This window comes from Mustela nivalis (assembly GCF_964662115.1).
Source record: "Mustela nivalis genome assembly, chromosome: 6".
NCBI lineage: Eukaryota > Metazoa > Chordata > Mammalia > Carnivora > Mustelidae > Mustela > Mustela nivalis.
The window spans coordinates 128530177-128551153 of NC_139025.1; the positions used below are offsets into that span (position 1 = coordinate 128530177).

Below are 20977 nucleotides of genomic sequence, written 5' to 3' on the forward strand. Positions count from 1 at the left end.
CTGACCATTGTGTTTTACCTGTTACTTAGTATTCTGGGCACGTGTCAGTCCATAACATTTCATCCTGTAGGACACCCTTCTTATTAGCTCCCTGTGGTCCAGGTCTCAGTAGTCCTATTTGGTACTTAAAGAGTGATGCACGGTGCTTTTTTTTTTTTTTTTAAGGTTTTATTCATTTATGAGAGAGGGCAAGTGAGGGAATGTGAGCAGGGGGAGGGGCAGAGGCTCCCTTCCAAGCAGGGAGCCCAACGTGGGGCTCCGTCCCAGGAGCTGGAGCTGTAGCACTCTGTGGCTGGGAGAACGTGGCTGTGATCATGACGACAGAGCCCTTACCTGGTAACCTTTCACCTTGGTCTGTTGAAATGGGAGCAAGATGGTTTGTTAGAAAACCCAAGTGGGACAGGTTGGCCTGATCCAGGCAGGTAAGCATCCTAAGCCCAGAATGTAGAGATCACCCATGTGCCTGCCTCCTTGGGCTCCGAGATGAGCGGATTGCTGAATGCGGGTTTAGTTGTATAAAGGGACCTTCTTTAGAGAGACAAGGGGCCTCTTCCATTCTGCTCACATGTAAGGCAGGGCCGTCGGAGACCTTGCCTTTTGTCTTAGCATGGACTCTTCCCTCATTCCACCGCAGAGGCCCAGAAGACTTGTTGGGAGGTGGACCTGGTTCTGGGCAAGGAGAGACACAACCAGCACACTCGTGCCTTTCCTCTTGCTTTTCTCTAGCTCCCCCATGCCTTCTGGATTGTTGTGGAGAATGTGAAAGGGACATCTGTGTTTTTCTCAAGCTCAACATCATTATTTTAAACGAATAAAGTAATTTGGGTTCATTGTATACACTTGGAAAATATAGAGAAAAGAAGGAAAGTGAAGATCACATATCCCCTACCATTCATGTTTTAGCTGTGTCCTACCTATGTTGGTTGGTTGTCTGGCTACTTACTCATCTTTTGGGAGGGGGGGCGTGTGGCGGGAGCAAAGGTACTTGTAGGCTAAATCTTTCCAAAATTGCGATTTAACTGTATCATCACAAACGTGCCTTTCCCAGCTGCAGACCATTCATCGTGGCTTTCTCTCTCTGTGTTTGGACACTTGCAGTGCTCGTCGGTTTTCACAGGTGTACGTTATATGGCACAGAGTATTCTTGTTTGTTCACGATGACCCATACCTCAGCCTGCTTCACGGTGTGCTTTCTGGGCTCTGGAAGAATCAGGTTACTCTCTGAAGCTGGTTTGTGCGTGTGAAGGCTGGGTTCGCTGCGTTGTAGCAGAGATGACGTCAGTCATTTCTGTAGGGTCTAGGGCTCAAAATGGAAATAACTGTTACCACATTTAAGAAGTGCCTTTCTGTTTACATATGTTGGGTTCCTGAAAATGTGTGCTATTCGAATCAGCCTTTAGCACTGGTCAGAGGGGTTTTCGCCAACAAAGCCGGGGTCACCCTCGCCTAGCAGCTTGTAGTTGCCCACTCTGATTTGGGCTCTAATCAATAACAGTGAGTGCGTATCCCTGTCAGATCTGATAGGGAATGAGTTTATCTAGAGAGGCAGCAATGACCCTTCCCCGGGCTCAGGAAAGGACCCGTCTTGGCTGGGATGTGCATGTCATGAGATTTTCTTTCCTGATGATGTTTTGTTTTTCTTTGATATAATGCTTTGTGATTATTAATGTTGAGGGCTTCTTATTTGTGACTGTCAGAACAGTGGCCAGAGTGCCCCCTCCCTGGGTTGCAGCTGTCAGAAGTGGGTTTAGCCCTTTCAGAAAGCTCTCTGGTTCTCTGCCATTAACCTGAGGTGCCTTCTCATCACTTCCCCAGCGGGTCTGGGCTTCCTTCCCCTCTGCCGACTTCTCGCTATTGTCTGCTCTCCTCTGATGGGACAGGTCCCCTCTTCCCTGATACTCAGTTCCGTGGGCCTCCTTGGCTGCGATGTAGACAGGTGTGAGTCCCCTTCTGCCCCTCAGCTCCCCCTTTGGGGATGTGAGCTTAGGTGTGTCCCCCCCACACCCTGTGATGGTGGAGGTCCAGCTTCTGGCCACTGGAGACTGACCATTCTCTGTGGGAGGCTCAGCAGAAGGCTGCTTCACTGTCCAGTTTTGGAAATCAAAATGCCAAGGACTGCATGGATGTCTCTGTCCTTTTCTAGAAAAGAAGAAGCCAAGGAGGGACAGGGCGTCCCAGGACTGGCGGGAGCGGAGGAACGCCATCCAGCTGACCAGCGAGCACACGGTGGAGACCCTGGTGGTGGCCGATGCCGACATGGTGCAGTACCATGGGGCAGAGGCTGCCCAGAGGTTCATTCTCACCGTCATGAACATGGTGAGTCGCCCATTGCCGTCCGGGATGAGGGCTATGTCCTTGACTTTTCCCCAGGCTGGGGGATGGAGACACAGCACCGTCCCCCTGGGGAGGGCCTGCCCTCCGACGTACCTTCAGTGCTAGGGTCTGTGCCATGGTTGACCCTTGCCTGCCCTTCTTACCAGTGGTTTGCCAAGACCTCTCCTCAGTGCTGGACCCCTCCCGGGGCGGGGTGTCACAATTGAAAGCGTCACTTCCTCTTCTAAGGAGTCAGCGGTCTAGTAGAAGGAATCAGGATCACACTTGAGTGTGATCAGCTCTTGCCGTGGGCTGTGAGGGCTGGAGGAAAGTTGGAGCGGGGAGAGCTTGTCTGGTTGTGGGTACAGGGAAGGAGCCACAAAGCTATTCCCTGAATGGGAATAGTAGGAAACCGTCACCTTGATGGTGTGGGAAGGCAGGTGGTGTGACCCAGCTGCAGGAGGGAGTGGGGGAGTCTGAGGGGTGAGGGTGGACACTGGACAGGGGCAGGTGGGAAGGGCGTCCTGAGGAGTGGGGCTGCTGAAAAGGGTGAGGGAGGCAGGAACCAGCCCCGCAGCTGTGCTCAGTGGGGACTGGAATGGGAAAAGGCAAGAAGGGGCATTGGAAATGGAGAACATGGGGTGGGGAGAGGGGCTGAGCTGAGGGGCAGGCGTGAGGGTGGAAGAGGCCTCTGGCCTCTGGTCTTTGAGAAGTACGTGTTCTTCCTCTGCACAACCCCGAGTCCTCCTGGTGGCTGGTGAATGGCATGTTGCTGGGCTGCCCAGAGGACACCCGGAGGGGAGCTGCTGGGGTTGGCTCCACACCAGCCTCTTTCATCTGTAGCTCATTTCATTTCATTTCTTTTTTTTTTTAATTGTCCAGAGCACCAGTGCCAGGAGGAACCACTCATTACGGCAGCTCAAGTAGTGATGAGGCAGAATTCCACTTTGATATTTGTTTCCATAATTCTGTGGTCAGGACGGGGGGCAGCTATAGTACGACCAGTGGGCGGAGGGGGGTCTGTGGCGATGGTGCCCTCAAGCTGCCCGTGGCTGTAACACTAAAGCACAGGGACCGAGCGGTCCCCAGCCCTGGCTTTCACTCAGCGCTCTTCACGCCCTTTCCGCTGCTTGGACAAAGAGGTTGGAGCCTCCAGATCCTGTTGCCGAGGGCAAATCTGGGGCCAACCCCATTAAATGGGGATTTAGATGTTCCCTGATGAGGCCTACCCAGTGAGAGCGGGGCCACTGTGGCGAAGGGCCTCCGGTGTGTGTGCGCTAATACGGACCCCTCTGGTCACCTCCGGTCACGTCCGGGTTTCTTGGCCAGTCCGATGAGGCCGGAAAGCAAACAAGGGCTGAGTCTGCTGACCACACTTACACAGACTCCCAGCACCCGGAGCTGGTTTCTGTTGCTCTCGTGGTGGGGTCGCCATTCAGCAAGTTTAAAGACAAGCTGTGTGCGGATGTAGTACCTTCTTTTGAACAAGACCACCTTCCACCATTCCCATCCTCCAGGCCCTCAAACCCAAGTTTTGAAAATCCCGAGAATTCTGTTCTTCCTGTGGCTGTTGTAGCCAAGGGATTTCTGTTAGGAAGTGAGATCTTCTTTAAGCCAGGAGGATGGGAAAGGACTGTGGCCGGGCTCAGGAGCCCTGTCATTAGGTGTCCAGGTGCAGTGAGCAGGGAGGTGAAGCCAGCCAGCCTGGCTCTCTCCCATCAGGGAGTTGACTGTGGGCCCGCAGGACTGAACTGGCTCTGTTTCTCTAGCCTCGGTGGATTTAGAAAGGAATCTGCGGGCGCAGTTGCTACCTTCCTTGCAACATACTCTCTGCAGGCTGCAGAAGGAGCGTCAAAGGGGGCCGACATCCAGGCTCCTACACCCTCCTGACTTTCTCACGTGGGCCTCTCTGGGTAGAGACCTGCCCACCTACGCTTGCCGCTCGGACCCTTGAGGCCAAATCTAGACAGACCCCTATCCCCAAGGCAAGCCTGGGCACTCGTAGGGCTTTGGTAACACTTTCAAAGCTGGGCAAATTGGGTATCACATGTTTGCTTACAATTTTCATAGCCTCTCCTGGGTGTGTGTGTGTGTGAATTAGATCAGCACCAACCAGCGGCACGTGTCTGAGAGGAAGGAAAGGAATGGACGTCTGCGATGAGTAGCTGGGTTATTTCTCCTTCTTCCCCTCCTCAGACCCGGTGGATCTCATTATACTCACATCTCACAGAGAAGGAAATGGAAGGTTGCCAGGAGTGCCGTCATCAGGGTGTGCAGCTAGTAAGTGAGTACAGGGTAGGACAGGCACTCGGAGCCAGGGCTGAGGGACTCGTGTCTCACCTGTTCAAGTCATGGGCAGGTCTGGGGCCTGTTGTTTCTCTCCGTCTCCGCCCTGGACTGGCCATCATTATTTCAGACCCTGGTGACTGCTGGAGCTGCTTTCCTGGGCTCTTCACAGTCACTTTCTCCCCTCTTGATTCCTTGCCACAGAATGGCCAGCAAGAGCTTCATCTGACAGAATTAGGACTTTGTTACTAAGCAGCCCTAAGCCCTTCTGTGGCTTCCCATGCACTTAAAGGGGAATTTTTGCATGGCTCTGTTTTGCACGGCCCTCCCTGTTTTGCACGGCCCTGTCTGGCTGTGGAACTGGGCCCACCTGCTTCTCCTGGACTCGAGTCCCTCCTCCATGTCAGCACTGAACTCCTGCCATGTGGGCCTCTTTCTCGGGTCTTCAAGCTCTTCTGTGACTCGTGGTCTTTCTTTGTCAGGAATGCTCTTCTCCCCGCTCCTTATCAAGCTAGCTTCTCTGTCTTTGAGGGCTGTGGGTCAGGGTCCCGTCAGAGGCGCTCTCCTTGCTGACCCCTCTGAGAAGGCCAGCCTGTTCTTTTAGCAGTCTGCTTTTGCACTTGGTCCTTATCTCAAGTTATAATGCAGTATTTATTTGCTTTTTAAGAGCCGTCTTGCTGTGGAGATTTTTTTTATGCTACTGAATTTAAGCTGCTATAAATTCAAATTAGAGGATTATAATTTTAGAATATTAAGTATAGTCCCCATAGTAACCACAAAGAAAACAGCTACAGAATATACACAAAAGGAAATGAGAAAAGAGGGGCACCTGGGTGCCTTAGTCGGCTAAGTGTCCAGTTCTTGATTTTGGCTCAGGTCATGATCTCTAGAGTTGTGAGACTGAGCCCTGCATTGAGCTCTGAGCTGGGCATTGAGGAGCCGCCAGACATTCTCTTTCTCCCTGTCTTTCTGCACCTCCCTCCAGTCTCTCTCTCTAAAGAAATATAGTAAAAGAAAAAAAAATGAGAAAGGAATTAAGTTTCATTATAAAAAACTCAACTGAACACAAAAAAATCAGTATGCAGCAAATGAGGAACAAAAAAAAAGGCTATAAAGCTTATTGAAAACAAATAGTAAAATACAGAAGTAAGTCCCTCCTTATCAGCAATTTTCTTAAATGTAAATGGATTGAATTCTCCAATCAAAAGATCAGTAGGATGGGGGCACTTGGGTGGCTCAGTCAGTTAAGCATCTGCCTTCATCTCAGGTCATGATCTGAGAGTCCTGGGATCGGCCCATGTCAGACTACCTGCTGAGCAGGGAGCCTGCTTCTCCCTTTCCCTTTGCCTACTGCTCCCCCGCTTATTCTTTCCCTACCCCACCCCCCATCAAATAAATAAGTAAATTTTTAAAAAATCAGGATGGATTAAAATACATATCCAGTTATATGCTATCTACAGGAGACTCACTTTAGATCCAAAGATACAAATAAGTTGAAAACAAAGGGATGGAAAAGATACCCTGTGCAAATAGTAACCATAAGAAAGCAGAAGTAGCTATAGTAATATCACACAAAATAGACTTTAATCAAAAAAAAGAAACAAGGATGCCATATATTAAAAAAGTTTTAGGGGTGTCTGGGTGGCTCAGTGGGTTGAGCCTCTGCCTTAGGCTTGGGTCGTGATCTTGGGGTCCTGGGATCGAGCCCAGCATCAGGCTCTCTGCTCGGCAGGGAGCCTGCTTCCCGCTCTCTCTCTGCCTGCCTCTCTGCCTACTTATAATCTCTCTCTGTGTCAAATAAATAAATAAAATCTCTAAAAAAAAGTTTTAATACAGCAAGAAAATATAACAATTATCAAGTCTTTTTACATCTAATTACAGACCATCAAACTATGTGAAGTAGAAATTGGTAAAATTGAAGGGAGAAATACACAGTTGTGTAATACTAGAGACTTACCCCCCTCCACTGCCAGTAGTGGATAGGACAACTAGACAGAAAATAAGTAAGGAAATAGAGGACTTGGACAAACATAATAAACCAACTCAATCTAGCAGATATACAGAATCCTCAAAAACAATGGCAGAATAGTCCTTACAAGCACGCATGGGACTTTCTCCAGGATATACTGTATCTTAGGGTACAGATTAAGTCTCAACATTGTACAAAGTATCTTCTCCTGACCACAGTGGGGTTAAGTAAGAAGTGAATAATGGAAGGAAAAATAGAAAATTGACAAATATGGGGAAATTAAACAGCATGCTCTAAACGCATGTGTCAAGGGAAAAGTAACAGGCGAAAAGAGAAAATGCATACAGATGCATAATAACAAAAACACATCAAAGCTTATGGAACACCACAAAAGTAGTACTCAGTGGGAAATGTATAGTTGTAAATGCTCACATTAGAAAAAAGAAAGAAAGAAAGAAAGATTTCAGATCAACAACCTTACTCTAAAACTTAGGGAACTAGGAGGAGAAGAACAAATTAAATTCAAAGCTAGCAGGAGGAGAAAATAGTAAAAGATGAGAACAGAGATAAATTAAAAAATAGAAAATCAGTAGAGAAACTCAACAAAGCCAAGAGCAGATTCTTCAAAAGAATTAACAAAATCAACAAACCTGTGGCTAGCGGGACAAACAAGAAGACTCAAATTACTAAAGTTAAAACCAAAAATGGGCACATGACTACCAATTCTATGGAAGTAAAAGGCATTATAAGAGAGTACTAGAAACCACTGTCCACCAACAGACTGGATAACCTTGGTGACCTGGTTAGATTCCTAGAATCACAAAACTTACAACTTTATCATGAAGAAATAGAAAATTGAAAGACTTAGAATTAGTGAAGAGAATGAATCAGTAGATTTAGAAATCTGACTTATAAAATCTGATGAAAACACTACAAGAAAAGAAAACGATAGTTCTTTATGAATAAAAAGAACAGTTACTTTGTGAATATCCATGTAAAAATCCTTGACATAACACTAGCAAACCAAATCCAACAATATATTAAAAGAATTATACACCATGGCAAAGAGGGAGATATGCCCAGAATGCAGGGATGGTTCAACATACAACAATCAATCAATGTAATACACTACATTAACACAACACAAGGAGGAAACACATGATCATTTCAACTGGTTTAGAAGAAGAATTTGTAAGATTCACTACCTTCCCATTAAGACAAACACCCAACAAACTAGGACTAGAAGGTAACTACCTCAACATTATATAAGTCATCTACACAAAATCCATAGTGGACCTCATACTCAAGGGTAAAAGTCTGTAAGGTTTTCCTCTAAGATGAAGAACAAAGCAAGGATGCTTGTTTTCACCACTTCTATTCAACATAATATTGGTCGTCCTAGCCAAAGCAGTTGCACAAGAAAAAGAAAGAAAAGGCATTCAAATAGGAAGGGAAGAAATACAATTTTCTCTATTTACAGAGGACGTGATCCTATATGTAGAAAATCCTAAAACTTCCTCCTCTCAAATTTTAGAACATTCAGTATAATTCAGCAGAGTAGCAGGATACAAAACCACTACACACAGTTCAGTTGAATTTCTGTACCTAACAATGAACAATCCAAAAAGGCAATTAAGAAAATCATTTCATTTACAGTAGCTCAAGAACAAATACTTAGTAATTAACTTAATAAAAGAGATGAAAGACTTATACACTAAAAACTACCAAACATTAGTGAAAGAAATTTAAGCATCCATGTTCATGGGTTGGAAGACTTCTTATTAAGATGTCAGTACTACCCAGAGCAATCTGCAGTAAAGGCCCAACAATAATTGTCTTTGCAGAAATGGAGAAATTCACCCAAAATGCTCATGCAATCTCAAGGGACCTTGAATACCCAAAATAATTTTGAGAAAGAACCGAGTTAGAAGACTCCACTCTTCCTGATTTCAAAATTTACTACAAAAAGCTCAAGTAATCAAAACACTGTTGCGCTGGCATAAAAACAAATATAGAGAGAGCCTAGAGTGCTCGCTTTGGCAGCACATATACTAAAAAAAAAAAAAAAAAAAAAGAGAGAGAGAGAGAGAGAGAACCTAGAAATAAACCCTGAGTTATAGGGTCAAGTGATTTTCAGCAAGGGTGCCAAGACCATTCGATGGGGGAAGTGTTCATCTTTTCAACAAATAGTGCTGAGAAAATTGGATATTCACATGAAGAAGAATGATGTTGGAACTTTACCAAATGCAATATACAATAATTAACTTGAAATGGCTTAAAGACTTGAACACATCAGAGCTAAAACTATAAAACCCCTAGAAGAAAACACAGGGGAAAAACATCATGACATTGGATTTGGCAGTGACTTCTTGACTATGACACCAAAGGCACAGGCAATGAAGGAAGAAATAGGCAAATCAGACTTCATCAAATTTGAAGAGTTTTCTGCATCAAAGGACACTATCCTTGGAGTCAAAAGACAGCTCATAGAATGAGAGAAAGACACTTGCAAATACATATTTGATAATATCCAGAATATAGGGAACTCCTAAAACACAACAACCATCAAAAAAAAAAAAAAAAAAACTGATTTAAAAATTGGCAAAAGGACTTGTATAGGCATTTCTCCAAAGAAGATCTGGAAGTGGCCAGTAAACACTAGAAAAGTTGTTCAGTGTCCTACCATGATTAGGAAAATGCAAGTTGACACCACAATGAGATACCACTTCATCATCATTAGGATTTTATTTACTTATTCATTTATTTAAATTTAATTAATTTATTTTAGAGTCGACACACAGTATTATATTAGTTTCAAGTGTACAACATAATGATTTGACAGCTCCATGAGTCATGATATGTCACCATACAATGCTATTACAATACGAATGACTGTTTTCCCTATGCTGCACCTTCATCCCTGGGGTTTGTTCATTCCCGTAACTGGAAGCCTGTGTCTCCCACTGCCTTTCAACCATTTTTGATTAGGGTGCTATTATTTAAAAGTACATGTAATAGCAAGTTGAGTGGATGTGGAGAAATGAAACCTTTGTGATGTGTTGGTAGGATTGTAAAATGGTGCATCCCCTATGAAAACAGGCTGGTGGTCTTCAAAAAAAGTAGACTTAGAGTTATCATGTCATCCAGCAGTTCTCCTTCTGAGTATATACCCCAAAAGGGGTAAGTTAGGGTCATAAACAGATATTTGTACACTTGTGTTCATAGTGGAATTGTTCATAACAGCCAAGAGAAGAAAGCAACCTGAGTGTCCATGGATGGGTCAATGGATAAACAGAGTGTAGTTTATCTGTACCAAGGAATGTTCGTCAGCCTTAGAAAGGATGGAATTCAGACCCAGGCTACAATGTGGATGAACCTTGAGGATATTCTGCTAAGCGAAATAAACCGCTCACAAAAGGACAAACACTGTATGATTCCACTTAGATGATACATAGAGACAGAAAGTAGAATGGGGGCTGCCAAGGGTTTGGGGAGAGGAAATAGGGAGTGGCATTTAATGGGTGCAGAGTTTCAGTTTTGCAAGATGAATGAGTTCCGTGAATGAATGGTGGTGATCGTCATACAATAATGTAAATGCACTTAACACTACTGAACTGTATACTTAAAAGTGGCTAAGATGCTAAATTTTATGTTGTATATATTTACTGTAATTAAAAATAAGCTAAAAAGAGGCTCACTCCCTAATTCTATTCAGCTGTATTTACTGGGTACCTCATGTGCACCAAGGACCCTTCTAGGGTCTGGGGATAGAATCGGGACTGTAACAGGTCCCATTCCCATGGAGCACATGCAGTGGGACCAAAAGACAGTGTGCAACACACAGATCAGTAAAACGTGTGGATTTTACAAACTGCTCTACGGAGATCCAGGTGACAGCACATGGGGGAGTGAGGTGGTCAGGTCACCTCTGTGAGAAGTGATGTTCCAGTGAGAAGGGGGCAGACACTAAGGAGCCAGCCAGCCATGCTCTGTCTGGCATCTGGGGGGCCCAGAAAGAGGCAGTCTCTGGTGGGTGAGGGCTGTGCCAACCAGCTGACCTCACGGTCTGGTATGCCAGGGCAGGCGGGGGGCATTAACTCATGTGTGGCCAGAAGCTTCTGCAGGGGTCGAAGCACCGGAGTGGCGTGCACTGATTTCTGTTTTAACAAAACCCCGCTGCCTGACTCTTCTCCATGGAACTGGAGTCCTGTTCCAGGCTCTGGGTCCCCAGCAAACCACTCACCAGCACTGGTACCCACGGGGGGAGAAGCCACTGCCAGCCTGGGTCTTTGCCGGCAGCAGGGCACAGCATGGTCCCCTGGACTTGGCTTTGTCCCTGCTCCCAATGTGCTGTCGTGCCTTTCTAGGTATATCTCTGGGTTTTCCTGTGGTTGGGGGTGGGGGGTGGTAGTCACACAGGAGCGGGAATATTTTGAAGAACAAATTGCAGACAGAAACAGGTGGCTTTGACACTAAAAACCTGGGGTTTGGGCAGCCAGATTGGAAAACGGGGCCACTTGCTGGAGCTTTGCTTGTTTTTAGCTTCCTTAAGGACCGTGGAGTGAAATGAAAACGTGAGATGTTCCAGGCAAGTTCTGTTTGGAGGAAAGATGACATCAATTTTACTCAATTACCATGTGAAACAGACAACAAGCCTCCCCGTTGTGCCCAGAGAAACTGTCATGGTGTTTGAGCACACGCTGGTTCCCACAGCCAGCAGCCATCCCAGGGAAGCTGCCAGCGGGGGTGGGGTGAGGGGGGGGGAGGATTGTAAAATGCAGGTGGCCAGGCCCACCCCCAGGGCTCTTTGGTTCTGGGGTGGGCTCCAGAATGGATTTCCAGCAAATGCCGGGGCGATGTTGCTGCTGCTGCTTCAGGGACCACCCCCCTGGGTGGCACTGTGCTGGAGAGAGTCCTTTCCTGTACGGGGGTCTGAATGGAAACCACCTGTGATGTGGGGAGGCCCTTAGTGGCACAGGTAGGTGGTGCTCTTGGGGAACCCTGTGTGGACACTTGGCATAGCTCTTCCCCATGTGTCCCTGTCACCCTGTCTGCCCCTCCCTGCCCATGTCCCCAAGTCGCCCAGCAAGGAGAGCTGCATTGTGCTGCTGGCAGTGGGTCCCCCCTGGCTCGGCACCCCCGGCTGCCAAGGAAACGTGACACATGCAGCCCGGGCTCTGAGCACTTGCCAGGACGCAGCCAGAGCTGGATGCCGGAGACAGAATTTCCAGACGATTGGCCGTGCTCTTTCTTGCCCAACCAGGTGTCTCCCTCAACATCATATGGCCGCCGCCTCCGGGACTGCCTCTGAGCGTAAATTTCCATGGGAAAAAAAGACGAGGAGATTTCGTTACATGTCTTTGGGGCCTGCTTGCTTTGTGTTTGTGGCTGTCGTCAGATTTGTGTCTGGCTTGCCTGGCTTGGCCCTGGGCCCCCCTGGGAGATCCTGTGCATCTGCCCTGTGCCCTGCCGAGCTCTGTGGGAACATGGGACAGCTCACAGCAGGTGATGAGGTGCTCTGGCCATAGTCAGGCTCCCAGGTAGGCTTTTCAGGACATGAACACCCTGGTGCACATCAAGGGGCAGTACCTGCCTTCGGGCTTGGTAGAGAATGTCACTAGAGCATGAGGTATCTTTCAAAAATTTAATTCGGTAAACTCTAACTGTGGTGATGTACACATTCAATTTACCATCTTAGCCATTTGTAGGCACACAGTTCAGTAGAAAGTGTGTTCACGGTGTTGTGCAACCCATCTCTAGAACTTTGTCATCTTGCAAAGCTGAAACTCCGTACCCATTAAATTGTCCCATTTCCCAGCCCTTCCTCTTACCTTTTGAAGCAGGAAACTTTGTCTTCCTTCCAGCACCCCTCCTTTTTGAGCATTGGCCACAAGGGAAGCGACTGGGCCTTTGGGGTAGGGTCGTATAGAAGGCACCAGGCTGTCATCAGTTCAGTGAGGAAGAAAATGGAAGGTTCTGCCAAGGGAGGTTGTCCCTATAGATTCTCCTTCCTGAAATTTCAGTCTTCATGCAGCTTTTCTGTGACATGTCCCAATTCCATTGAAAATTGCTTTGCTATGTTATTCCTTTAAACCTTCCTTAAATAATATGTCCTCTAACATCTGTGGCTGGTGTTGATGTTCTAGGAAATGATAAGATAGCACCTTGAAATCCTGTGTGACTTGAATTTTCTCCCTCAGAACTGCAGGTTTTCATTCTTCCTATTTTTCATGTTTTGAATTGAGGTTTTCCATTTTGGGCCCAATCCTACTGCTGAATATTTCTGGAAGAATTTGAGTCGCAGCCATTGGGTGGTTCTCAAAATATCAAAACAAGGAAAAAGTTATGTGTTTTCCTCCTCTTCACCCAGGTTTGGGGATAGGTAATTAAGACATGACTTCAGAATTGGCCTACAGATGGTCCAGTGTAAAAAAAAGGAAAAAAGAAAGAAAGAAAAAGAAAAGAAAAAGAAACAATGACTGCTATTTTTGTTCTTGGGGAATAAATTTGGGGGAAGGAGTAAGAACAGAACAACTAACAACATTTAGTTGTTCTGTTTTTCCTTGTGGGAAAGAATACTAAGTTACACAAAGATTTTCTTTTGCTTTAATAATAGTTCTCAAAGAGTAAGATCCAAGCAATGACACAGCTAATTCCTTTCTCACAGATGCTCAAAGACAGTGTGTGCGTGGCTTCTGACGAGTGTGTATCACACAGTATGTCCAGCTTCAGGTGGCCTGAATTAACTGTGCCTCCACTGTCCGTTCTGATTGTTGCTTTATGTTGCTGCTGATGTACCGAAGAACACAGCAGAAAGTTCTAATGCTCCTGCTGGAAAAGTCTCCCTTCTAGATGGTGTCTATCAGGGGGAAAAAAAAAAAGTAGACGTTTCAACACCAAGTGAAATAACTCAGAGGAAAAGAAATACTGTGTGCTCTCACTTATATGTGGAATCTAAAAAGGCTGAACTCTTAGGTACAGAGAAGAGTTTACTGGTTGCCAGAGATGGGGGTGGGCAATGGGCGAAGGGGGTCAAAAGGTGCACGCTTCCAGTTATTATAAGTCTTGGGGATATAATGTACAGCAAAGTGACTGTGGTTAATAATACTGAATCACATGTTTGCAAGTTCCTAAGAGGATAGATCTTAAAAGTTCTTACCACAAGAAAACAGATTGTGACTATGCGAGGTGATGGGTGTTTGCTGAACTACTTGGGACAATCATTTGCTGTGTGTGTGTGTGTGTGTGTGTGTGTGTCTGTCAAATCATGTACACCTAAAAATAATACAAAGTTGTATATCAGTCATCTCTCAAACTAGAAAAAAACAAAGGAAAGCCAGCACACACTAAAGCAGAAGTCTTTCCCCCAGGTGTTCAAAAGACTCCCATCCCTGTTCTTTCCATATCTTCTTCTACCACCTATGTGATTTATCCCATCATATTTATATAATATATACTTATATGTTTTGTATATATATAAAAAATGAATTTTATGAGATAATATATATAGGATAATATATATATGGGATATATATATAATATATGTGGGATAATATATATTTATCCCATTATCCCATTATGTCCTCCACATCTTGCTTTGTCCATATTTACAGGAGAGGGACCAGGGAGTCTCACATTCAATGGGCTTTTCTCATCCATGTCAACTTTGATTTCTCTGCCTTGTTTGAGATTTCCTCTTTCTCTTCCCCTTGAAATGCTTTCCTTTGATTTTTTTTTCTTTTTTTTTATATATTGAGGTCCTTATAATGAAGTTCTAAAAGCAAGAGGCACAAAACTGAGAGGGACAAATCCTCTCTTGTTACTATAATCCTGTCTCCGTGACACACTGTGGTTAGAATGAAGACTCTGGGGAATAAAGGAAGAATATGGCCTTATTGTCCCAACAAGCCTGGATATGAGTTGGGGTCATTGTTGACTGTCTGTGGGTCTTGAGCAGGTGTCTTTCTCTTGATTAGCTGAAGGTGGTGGAGATACTGAATTTGATAGGTTTTGATGAGGGTTAGAGATGACACAGACTGGCACATAACGGATGGCCAAAGGCATTGACCTCCTGCTTCCCCTTCTTAAAGGTCCCCTTCAGCGTCCCCATGAAAGCCCATAATGGGAGTTTTAAGTTTTTTACCAGGATTATCTAATACCCATTCTTTCTTTTGAAATCTACTGTTCTATGCCTTTTTTTTTTTTTTAAACAACTGATTTCCAGCTTAGCTTTGTGTGTTTGTGCACACATATGGGTGTGATTCCAGAGTTTCCTATCATGGGCATCTTTCTTTTGGGAATTCATATTTATCGGGGTTTTTAGATCTCAGAAGATCTTTTTTTTAAGTATTTATTTATTTTAGAGAGTGAGCATGGTGGGGGAGGGGTGGAGAGATAGGGAGAATCCTCAGGTAGACTCCCCACTGAGTGTAGAGCCCAATATGGGGCCCAATCCCGTGACCCCCCCAAGATCGTAACTGGAGCTGAAATCAAGAGTCAGATGCTCAACCAACTGAGCCATCCAGGCGTCCCCAGAAGGCCTTTTAAATAAATCTGGGTCATATTTCCCATATATACATTTTTTGTTATTATTCTTTATGAACACTGAAAATTAAATTTCATATAATTATTCTTTCTTCAGATTTTTCTGTACTGGAAAAATGCAAGTTTTAAAATATTTTAATATTTTATAATTTTTAAATTAATAATAGTTTTTAATGAGCGTAATTTTTATCTTATTTATAAAAAAATTATTTTATTCATTTGTGTTTTATGGAAAAATTGAGCAAATAGTACAGAGAATTCCCATATACAAATCTCCTCTTATTATCGTCTTACTATAGTATGGTATAAACTAATGGATCAGTAATGATGTATCATTTTTATTATTTTTATGGAAGCATAATCAACATACAGTGTTATATTTCAAGTGTACAATATATAGAGTCAGTAAATCTGTACATTATTCAGTGCCCACCATGATAAGTGCAGTCACCGTCTGTCCCCAAACAATGTTACTACAATCTTACTGACTGTATTTCCTATGCTATACTTTACATTTCTGTGACTTCTTTATCATTTATTTATTTAAGATTTTATTTCTTTGACAGAGACAGCAAGAGGGAACACAAGCTGGGGGAGTGGGAGAGGGGGAGGCAGGCTTCCTACTGATCAGGGAGCCCGATGCGGGGCTCGGTCCCAGGACCCTGGGATCATGACCTGAGCCGAAGGTGAACCCTTAACAACTAAGCCACCCAGGCGTCCCGATGTGACTTTTTTATTTCATAACTTGAAAGTTTATATCTCTTTAAGGTTAGTCCCTTTTTTTATTTCCCCCCGTGCCCGCACTCACCTCCACTGAGTTTGTTAACCATCAGTTTTCTGTATTTAAGAGCCCATTTTTGTTTGTTCTTTTCGTTTTTTGTTGTTGTTGTTGTTGTTCCACATATAAGTGAAATCGTGTGGTATTTGTCTTTCTCTGACTTACTTCACTTAGTATAATACTCTCCAGGTCCATACATATTGTCACAAATGGCAAGATCTCATTCTTTTTTTTTTTTTTTTAAGATTTTATTTATTTATTTATTTGTCAGAGAAAGAGCGAGAGAGAGGGCACAAGCAGGCAGAGAGGAAGGCAGAGGCAGAGAGAGCAGGCTCCCCACTGAGTGGGGAGACCAGTGTGGGACTTGATCCCAGGACCTTGGGATCACGACCCAAGCGGAAAGCAGCAGCTTAACCACCTGAGCCACCCAGGTGTCCCAAGATCTCATTCTTTTTTATGCTGAGTAATACTCCATTGTATAGATGTATCCTACCTCTTTATCCATTTGTCTGTTGATGGACAGTTGGCTGTTGTAAATAATCCTGCCGTAAATGTGGGGGTGCATATGTCTTTTCAAAATAGTGTTTTCATTTCCTCTAGGTAAATACCCTTTCCTGGAATTACAGGATCATAGGGTAGTCCTATTTTTAATTTTGGGAGGAACCTCCATACTGTTTTCCACAGTAGCTACGCCAGTTTACATTCCCACCAACAGTGCACGAGGGTTCCTTTTATTCTACATCCTTGCCAACCCTCGTTATTTCTTGACTTTTTGATGCTAGTCGTTCTGACAGGTGTAAGGTCATAGTTCCTTGTGGTTTGGGTAGGTATTTCCCTAGGGACTGAGTATCTTTTCATGTGTCAGATGGCCATCTGTAGGTCTTCTTTGAAAAAAATGTCTGTTCAGGTCCTCTGCCCATTGGATTATTTTTTGGCATTCTGATTCATTATTATTGACTAGAGTCAATAGTTAATGCACATGTCCTTAGTTTTTACCCAATATCTTTTGTCTGTTCCGGGATTCCATCCAGGATACCACTGTATTTTTACAAATTTTTTATTTTTAAATTAATTTTTCTCATCATTAATTCTTTTTTTTTTCTCTTGACAGGTGTACAATATGTTTCAACACCAGAGCCTTGGAAGTAAGGTGAACATTCAGGTTACCAAGCTCGTCCTGCTACGACAACGGCCTGTAAGTCCCCACGGACACCCGTCAGAGCACACAGACGGCTTAACTGGTCTGCAAGTTTCCTAGTTGCTGTGGAGTGCTAAGGAGGAGTGCAGGTGGTTGTCAGTCTTATCTGCCCTGCCAGGCTTTGCAGATGGCAGCAGTGTGCCCTGGCCTGGGGACTGGGGATGTCCAGTGGGAGGAGGGCAGGTACTGTTACTAGAAGCTTGGTGTGCACGTGATGTGCTTGGAATTTCTAGGGAACTCTAAGCACTGGGCCTGTATGCATCCCTCCAACACTCCCGGCGCATCTCACATGTGTAACTCTAGATGGTGAGGTCTTTGGAAACCAATCACTACCTTCTGGAGCTACATCCCAGCCTCGGGCCAAATTTGGATTCTCTGTAGCATTGTTTTCTGGTCTTTGAGTCAAGTACATTCCCACATGATAATGTCACTTGCGGAGTTAAGCAATGAACTTGAAAACAAGAGACCGATGATGCTTGGTTGGGTACATAGTTCAGTTTGCCAAAAAAAAAAAAAAAAGAAGAAGAAGAAAAGAAAAAAATATATACTTTTTAATAACATAGTCTTCATATGAACTTGCAAAGAAGGCCCTGGCCTCTCTCTGGTCTGTGTACCTTCCTACCAGCATTACGATTGCATTTGGGAGAAGGACTTCATGGGATGATGTCCCAGCAAGCAGTTGTCTCCACACTATATTCTGAATGTAAACTCTGGCTTCTCTGGGTGTTTGCTTTTTTAACTGCCCCCCACCCACCCCTATTTCTTTCAGGCCAAATTGTCCATTGGGCACCATGGTGAGCGGTCCCTGGAGAGCTTCTGTCACTGGCAGAACGAGGAATATGGAGGAGCCCGGTACCTTGGCAATAACCAGGTTCCAGGAGGGAAGGATGATACGCCCCCCGTAGACGCGGCTGTATTTGTTACCAGGTGAGGCTGGATTTGGTCTGTAGCAGTACACCCAACTGGGGAAAGGCATGTCCCTCTTTGGAGTGGAAAAGAGGGCGGCTTGCACGGAATCCAGGCTTGGAAATCAGACCATGGGCCAGATCACCGAGCCTTGAATTCCTCATCAGTAAAAGGGGGGTAAATTATAGTATCTAACCCTGAGTTACAAGGATCCCATGAGCACAAGAAGTGCTTCTCATGGTGCCTGGCCCAAAGTAAGGACGAAGTCAGCTTTAGCCATAATTGTTGCTGTTGTTACTATTAAAAGAAAAGTACCAAAATCCTGGTTACCCAAAAGTCTTAAAGCTTCCAAGAAAATGCATCTGCTACCTCTCCTAAGCACCAGATGTAATGCTCACCAGGAAAGAGCTAACCTGTGTTTGAGGTTGCCTCTCGACTGACTTGTGGGTGCTGTCAGTTGCGGAGGGGGAGTGGATACCCCGAGTTTCCTGTAGGAGGGAGTACATGTAGGTACCTGTGTGCTGTGCATGGTCCCAACCCCGGGGCACTCCTGGGGCAATAGCAGTTGGCAGAGAGGCCTGGGGAATTCCCACGGATATCCTGTTGCAAGTAAGAAGCTGAGCATCTTTCTAACTATAGAGCTGGACTTTTCCAGTCTGAGAGGGACACCAGGGGCCCGCCAGCGGACAGCAGAAACCAAAGACAGTCTTCCCATGCAGGCAGCGGCCACGTCCTCTTAGTTTGCCAGGGGGATGCAGTAACAAATGAGCACAGCCTGGGGGACTTAAAACAACAGAAATGTATTCTTACCCTGTTTGGGAGGCCAGAAGCCCAGGGTCAAGGGGTGGGCAGGGCCGTGCTCTCTCTGCAGGGTCCAGGAGAGGATCCTTGCATCCTTCCTTCTAACTTCCAGTGGTGGCCTGCAATCTTTGGCATCCCTTGTCTTGTAGGCGCATGGCTCTGACCAATCCTGCACTGTCACATGGTCGTTTAGCCTCCTCCCTCTGTCCCAATTTCCCTCTTCTTATAAGGACATCGGTCCTTGGATTAGGGCCCAGCTGTAGCCCAGTGGGATTCCATCTTGATTTGCTTATACCCACCGACCCTCTTTCCAAATAAGATTGCATTCACAGGTACAGGTACTAGGGGGTTAACACTTGAACATATCCGTTTTTGGGGACACACTTTAACCCACAACAGATATTGATGTGGCTCTTTCATTTTCTTCTCACGTCTCAAACCTCTCCGAGAAAAACTGATTTGCTTGGGTTGCCTGACTTCCATGATATAAGTAGAATGTGTTGTGTTCACACCAAAACTCCCCCTTTACAAAACAGGCAGGAAGTGTTTCTTGATAATTTTAATCTGTTGGATTAAAATGTGAAAATGTTATTAGACTTGCTATGAATCTGTCTGTTTTGAATTTTAGGGAATTTTTAAAATTAATTTAGGGAAACTACTTCTCAAATTATAGGTTGTCTTTTTTTTTTTTCCTCTTTCCTTTCTTCTGAGTTCAGAGGTTAAGTTGTGGCAAGGAAAACTTTATCATTCTGGTAGCCCGAGACAGCCTGCCCCTTGAAGAGGAGCCAGAAAAGCTCCCTGGTGTATCTCTTGAGCTACTTCCTGTAAGCCCCAGTGACATCCCAAAGCTGTCTGGGAAACTTCTGACACCTTATCTCCAGACACCAGGCAAGGCAACTACCTAACCTTCTCCTCTTAAAAAACCCCAGGACATGCATATTGCCACCAGACCCCGAGCATATACCTTGTCCCCGCTGTGGGTGGATGATGCAGTAATTGCCAACCCCAATGGGTTAAAAATGTGCTCTGTAGCATGCTGGTCCCTTAGGAGTGCATTTGCTGCCATTACAGGCTCTGATTAAATGTATAATAGGACATGTGAGAAGACATCTATTCAGTAATTCTGAAGGCTTGCCATCCGGCTGGTGCTCTGCCAGGCACCAAGGACAAACCATGAGCAGGAACTGGTTCTTGCTTTGGATCTGGGTTTGCTCACCCCAGGGAGTGCTGGGAACATCCAGGCACCACCAACCCCAGTGGTCACCCCCGCCCCCTGGCCTCGTGCGTACTGGCCAGAGGTTCCCATGGCTCCAAGCATTTTGAAATAGTGGGGTTTTCTGTAAAGCACCCTAAGAATTGCAGCATTGGGGTGATACGTAGTAGCACCCTTTGAGAGTGGATTTGATTTGAGGAGCAGGGTAGGGTCCTTGGGAACCATATCTGCATACAGCTGTAAATTCACGCAACTGGTTTTCCAAATGCTCATTAAGTAAACTCCTAGAGAAGAGCTCTAATAACATCATCTTTGGAATGTACCACTGAACTTCCAAGGTCACTACTTTGAAAGTGGTTTGTCCCAAAACTAGATAAAACTTACAAATTCTGGTGTTTGTGAGATCTTTCCCGATGTCATCTCTTTCTTGCAGTTTCATTCCTTGTCTGGGTCAAGGATGCACTGGCAAGTGGTCTCCGTTTGGAAAAGAGTAGCCCCTTTTTTTTCAGAGGCAGTAAGTAAGTGTTACTGAAATCAGTGTTGACAAAGCCTCCGTCTTAGCCTTTTTGCAAAATACCATTGTTGGTAGACATGAATTTACCCTTGGCCTGACAAGGCTGCCAGTTAGGTTTTCTGGCTCTCTTCTCTGCTTCCCGCCTCCAACAAACTTATTTATTGTAGTGGAAATATTTTGCATAAAAAAATCAGATTTTTTTTTTTTTAACATCTCACACCAATTAGGTTACATTAGATTTTGGCTCTTACCGAAAACAAGACCGAAAATAACAACCATTGTCAGGATGTAGAGAAAGGGGAACCCTTGCACACTGTTGGTGGGATATAGTAAATGCATCCTCGAAATACTAAGTGCAGAATTAGCCTTTGGTCTAGCAATCCTACTTCTGAGTATAGACCCAAAAGTATTGAAAGGAGGGTTTCTTCTTTTTTAATTTTTTTAATTTTTTTTAT

At 44.9% G+C, this 20977-nt stretch overlaps 1 protein-coding gene across 8 annotated transcripts in view; it reads left to right on the forward strand.

The window, feature by feature from the left end:
• Positions 1–20977, forward strand: part of ADAMTS17 (ADAM metallopeptidase with thrombospondin type 1 motif 17) — a 327093-nt gene that overhangs the window by 60756 nt on the left and 245360 nt on the right. For all 8 annotated transcript variants that reach the window (XM_082736460.1, XM_082736461.1, XM_082736454.1 and 5 more), the window contains exons 4-6: positions 2144–2316; positions 17002–17085; positions 17858–18015. In XM_082736460.1, the coding sequence (XP_082592586.1) occupies positions 2144–2316; positions 17002–17085; positions 17858–18015 (415 nt within the window). The remainder of the gene's footprint in view (positions 1–2143; positions 2317–17001; positions 17086–17857; positions 18016–20977) is intronic.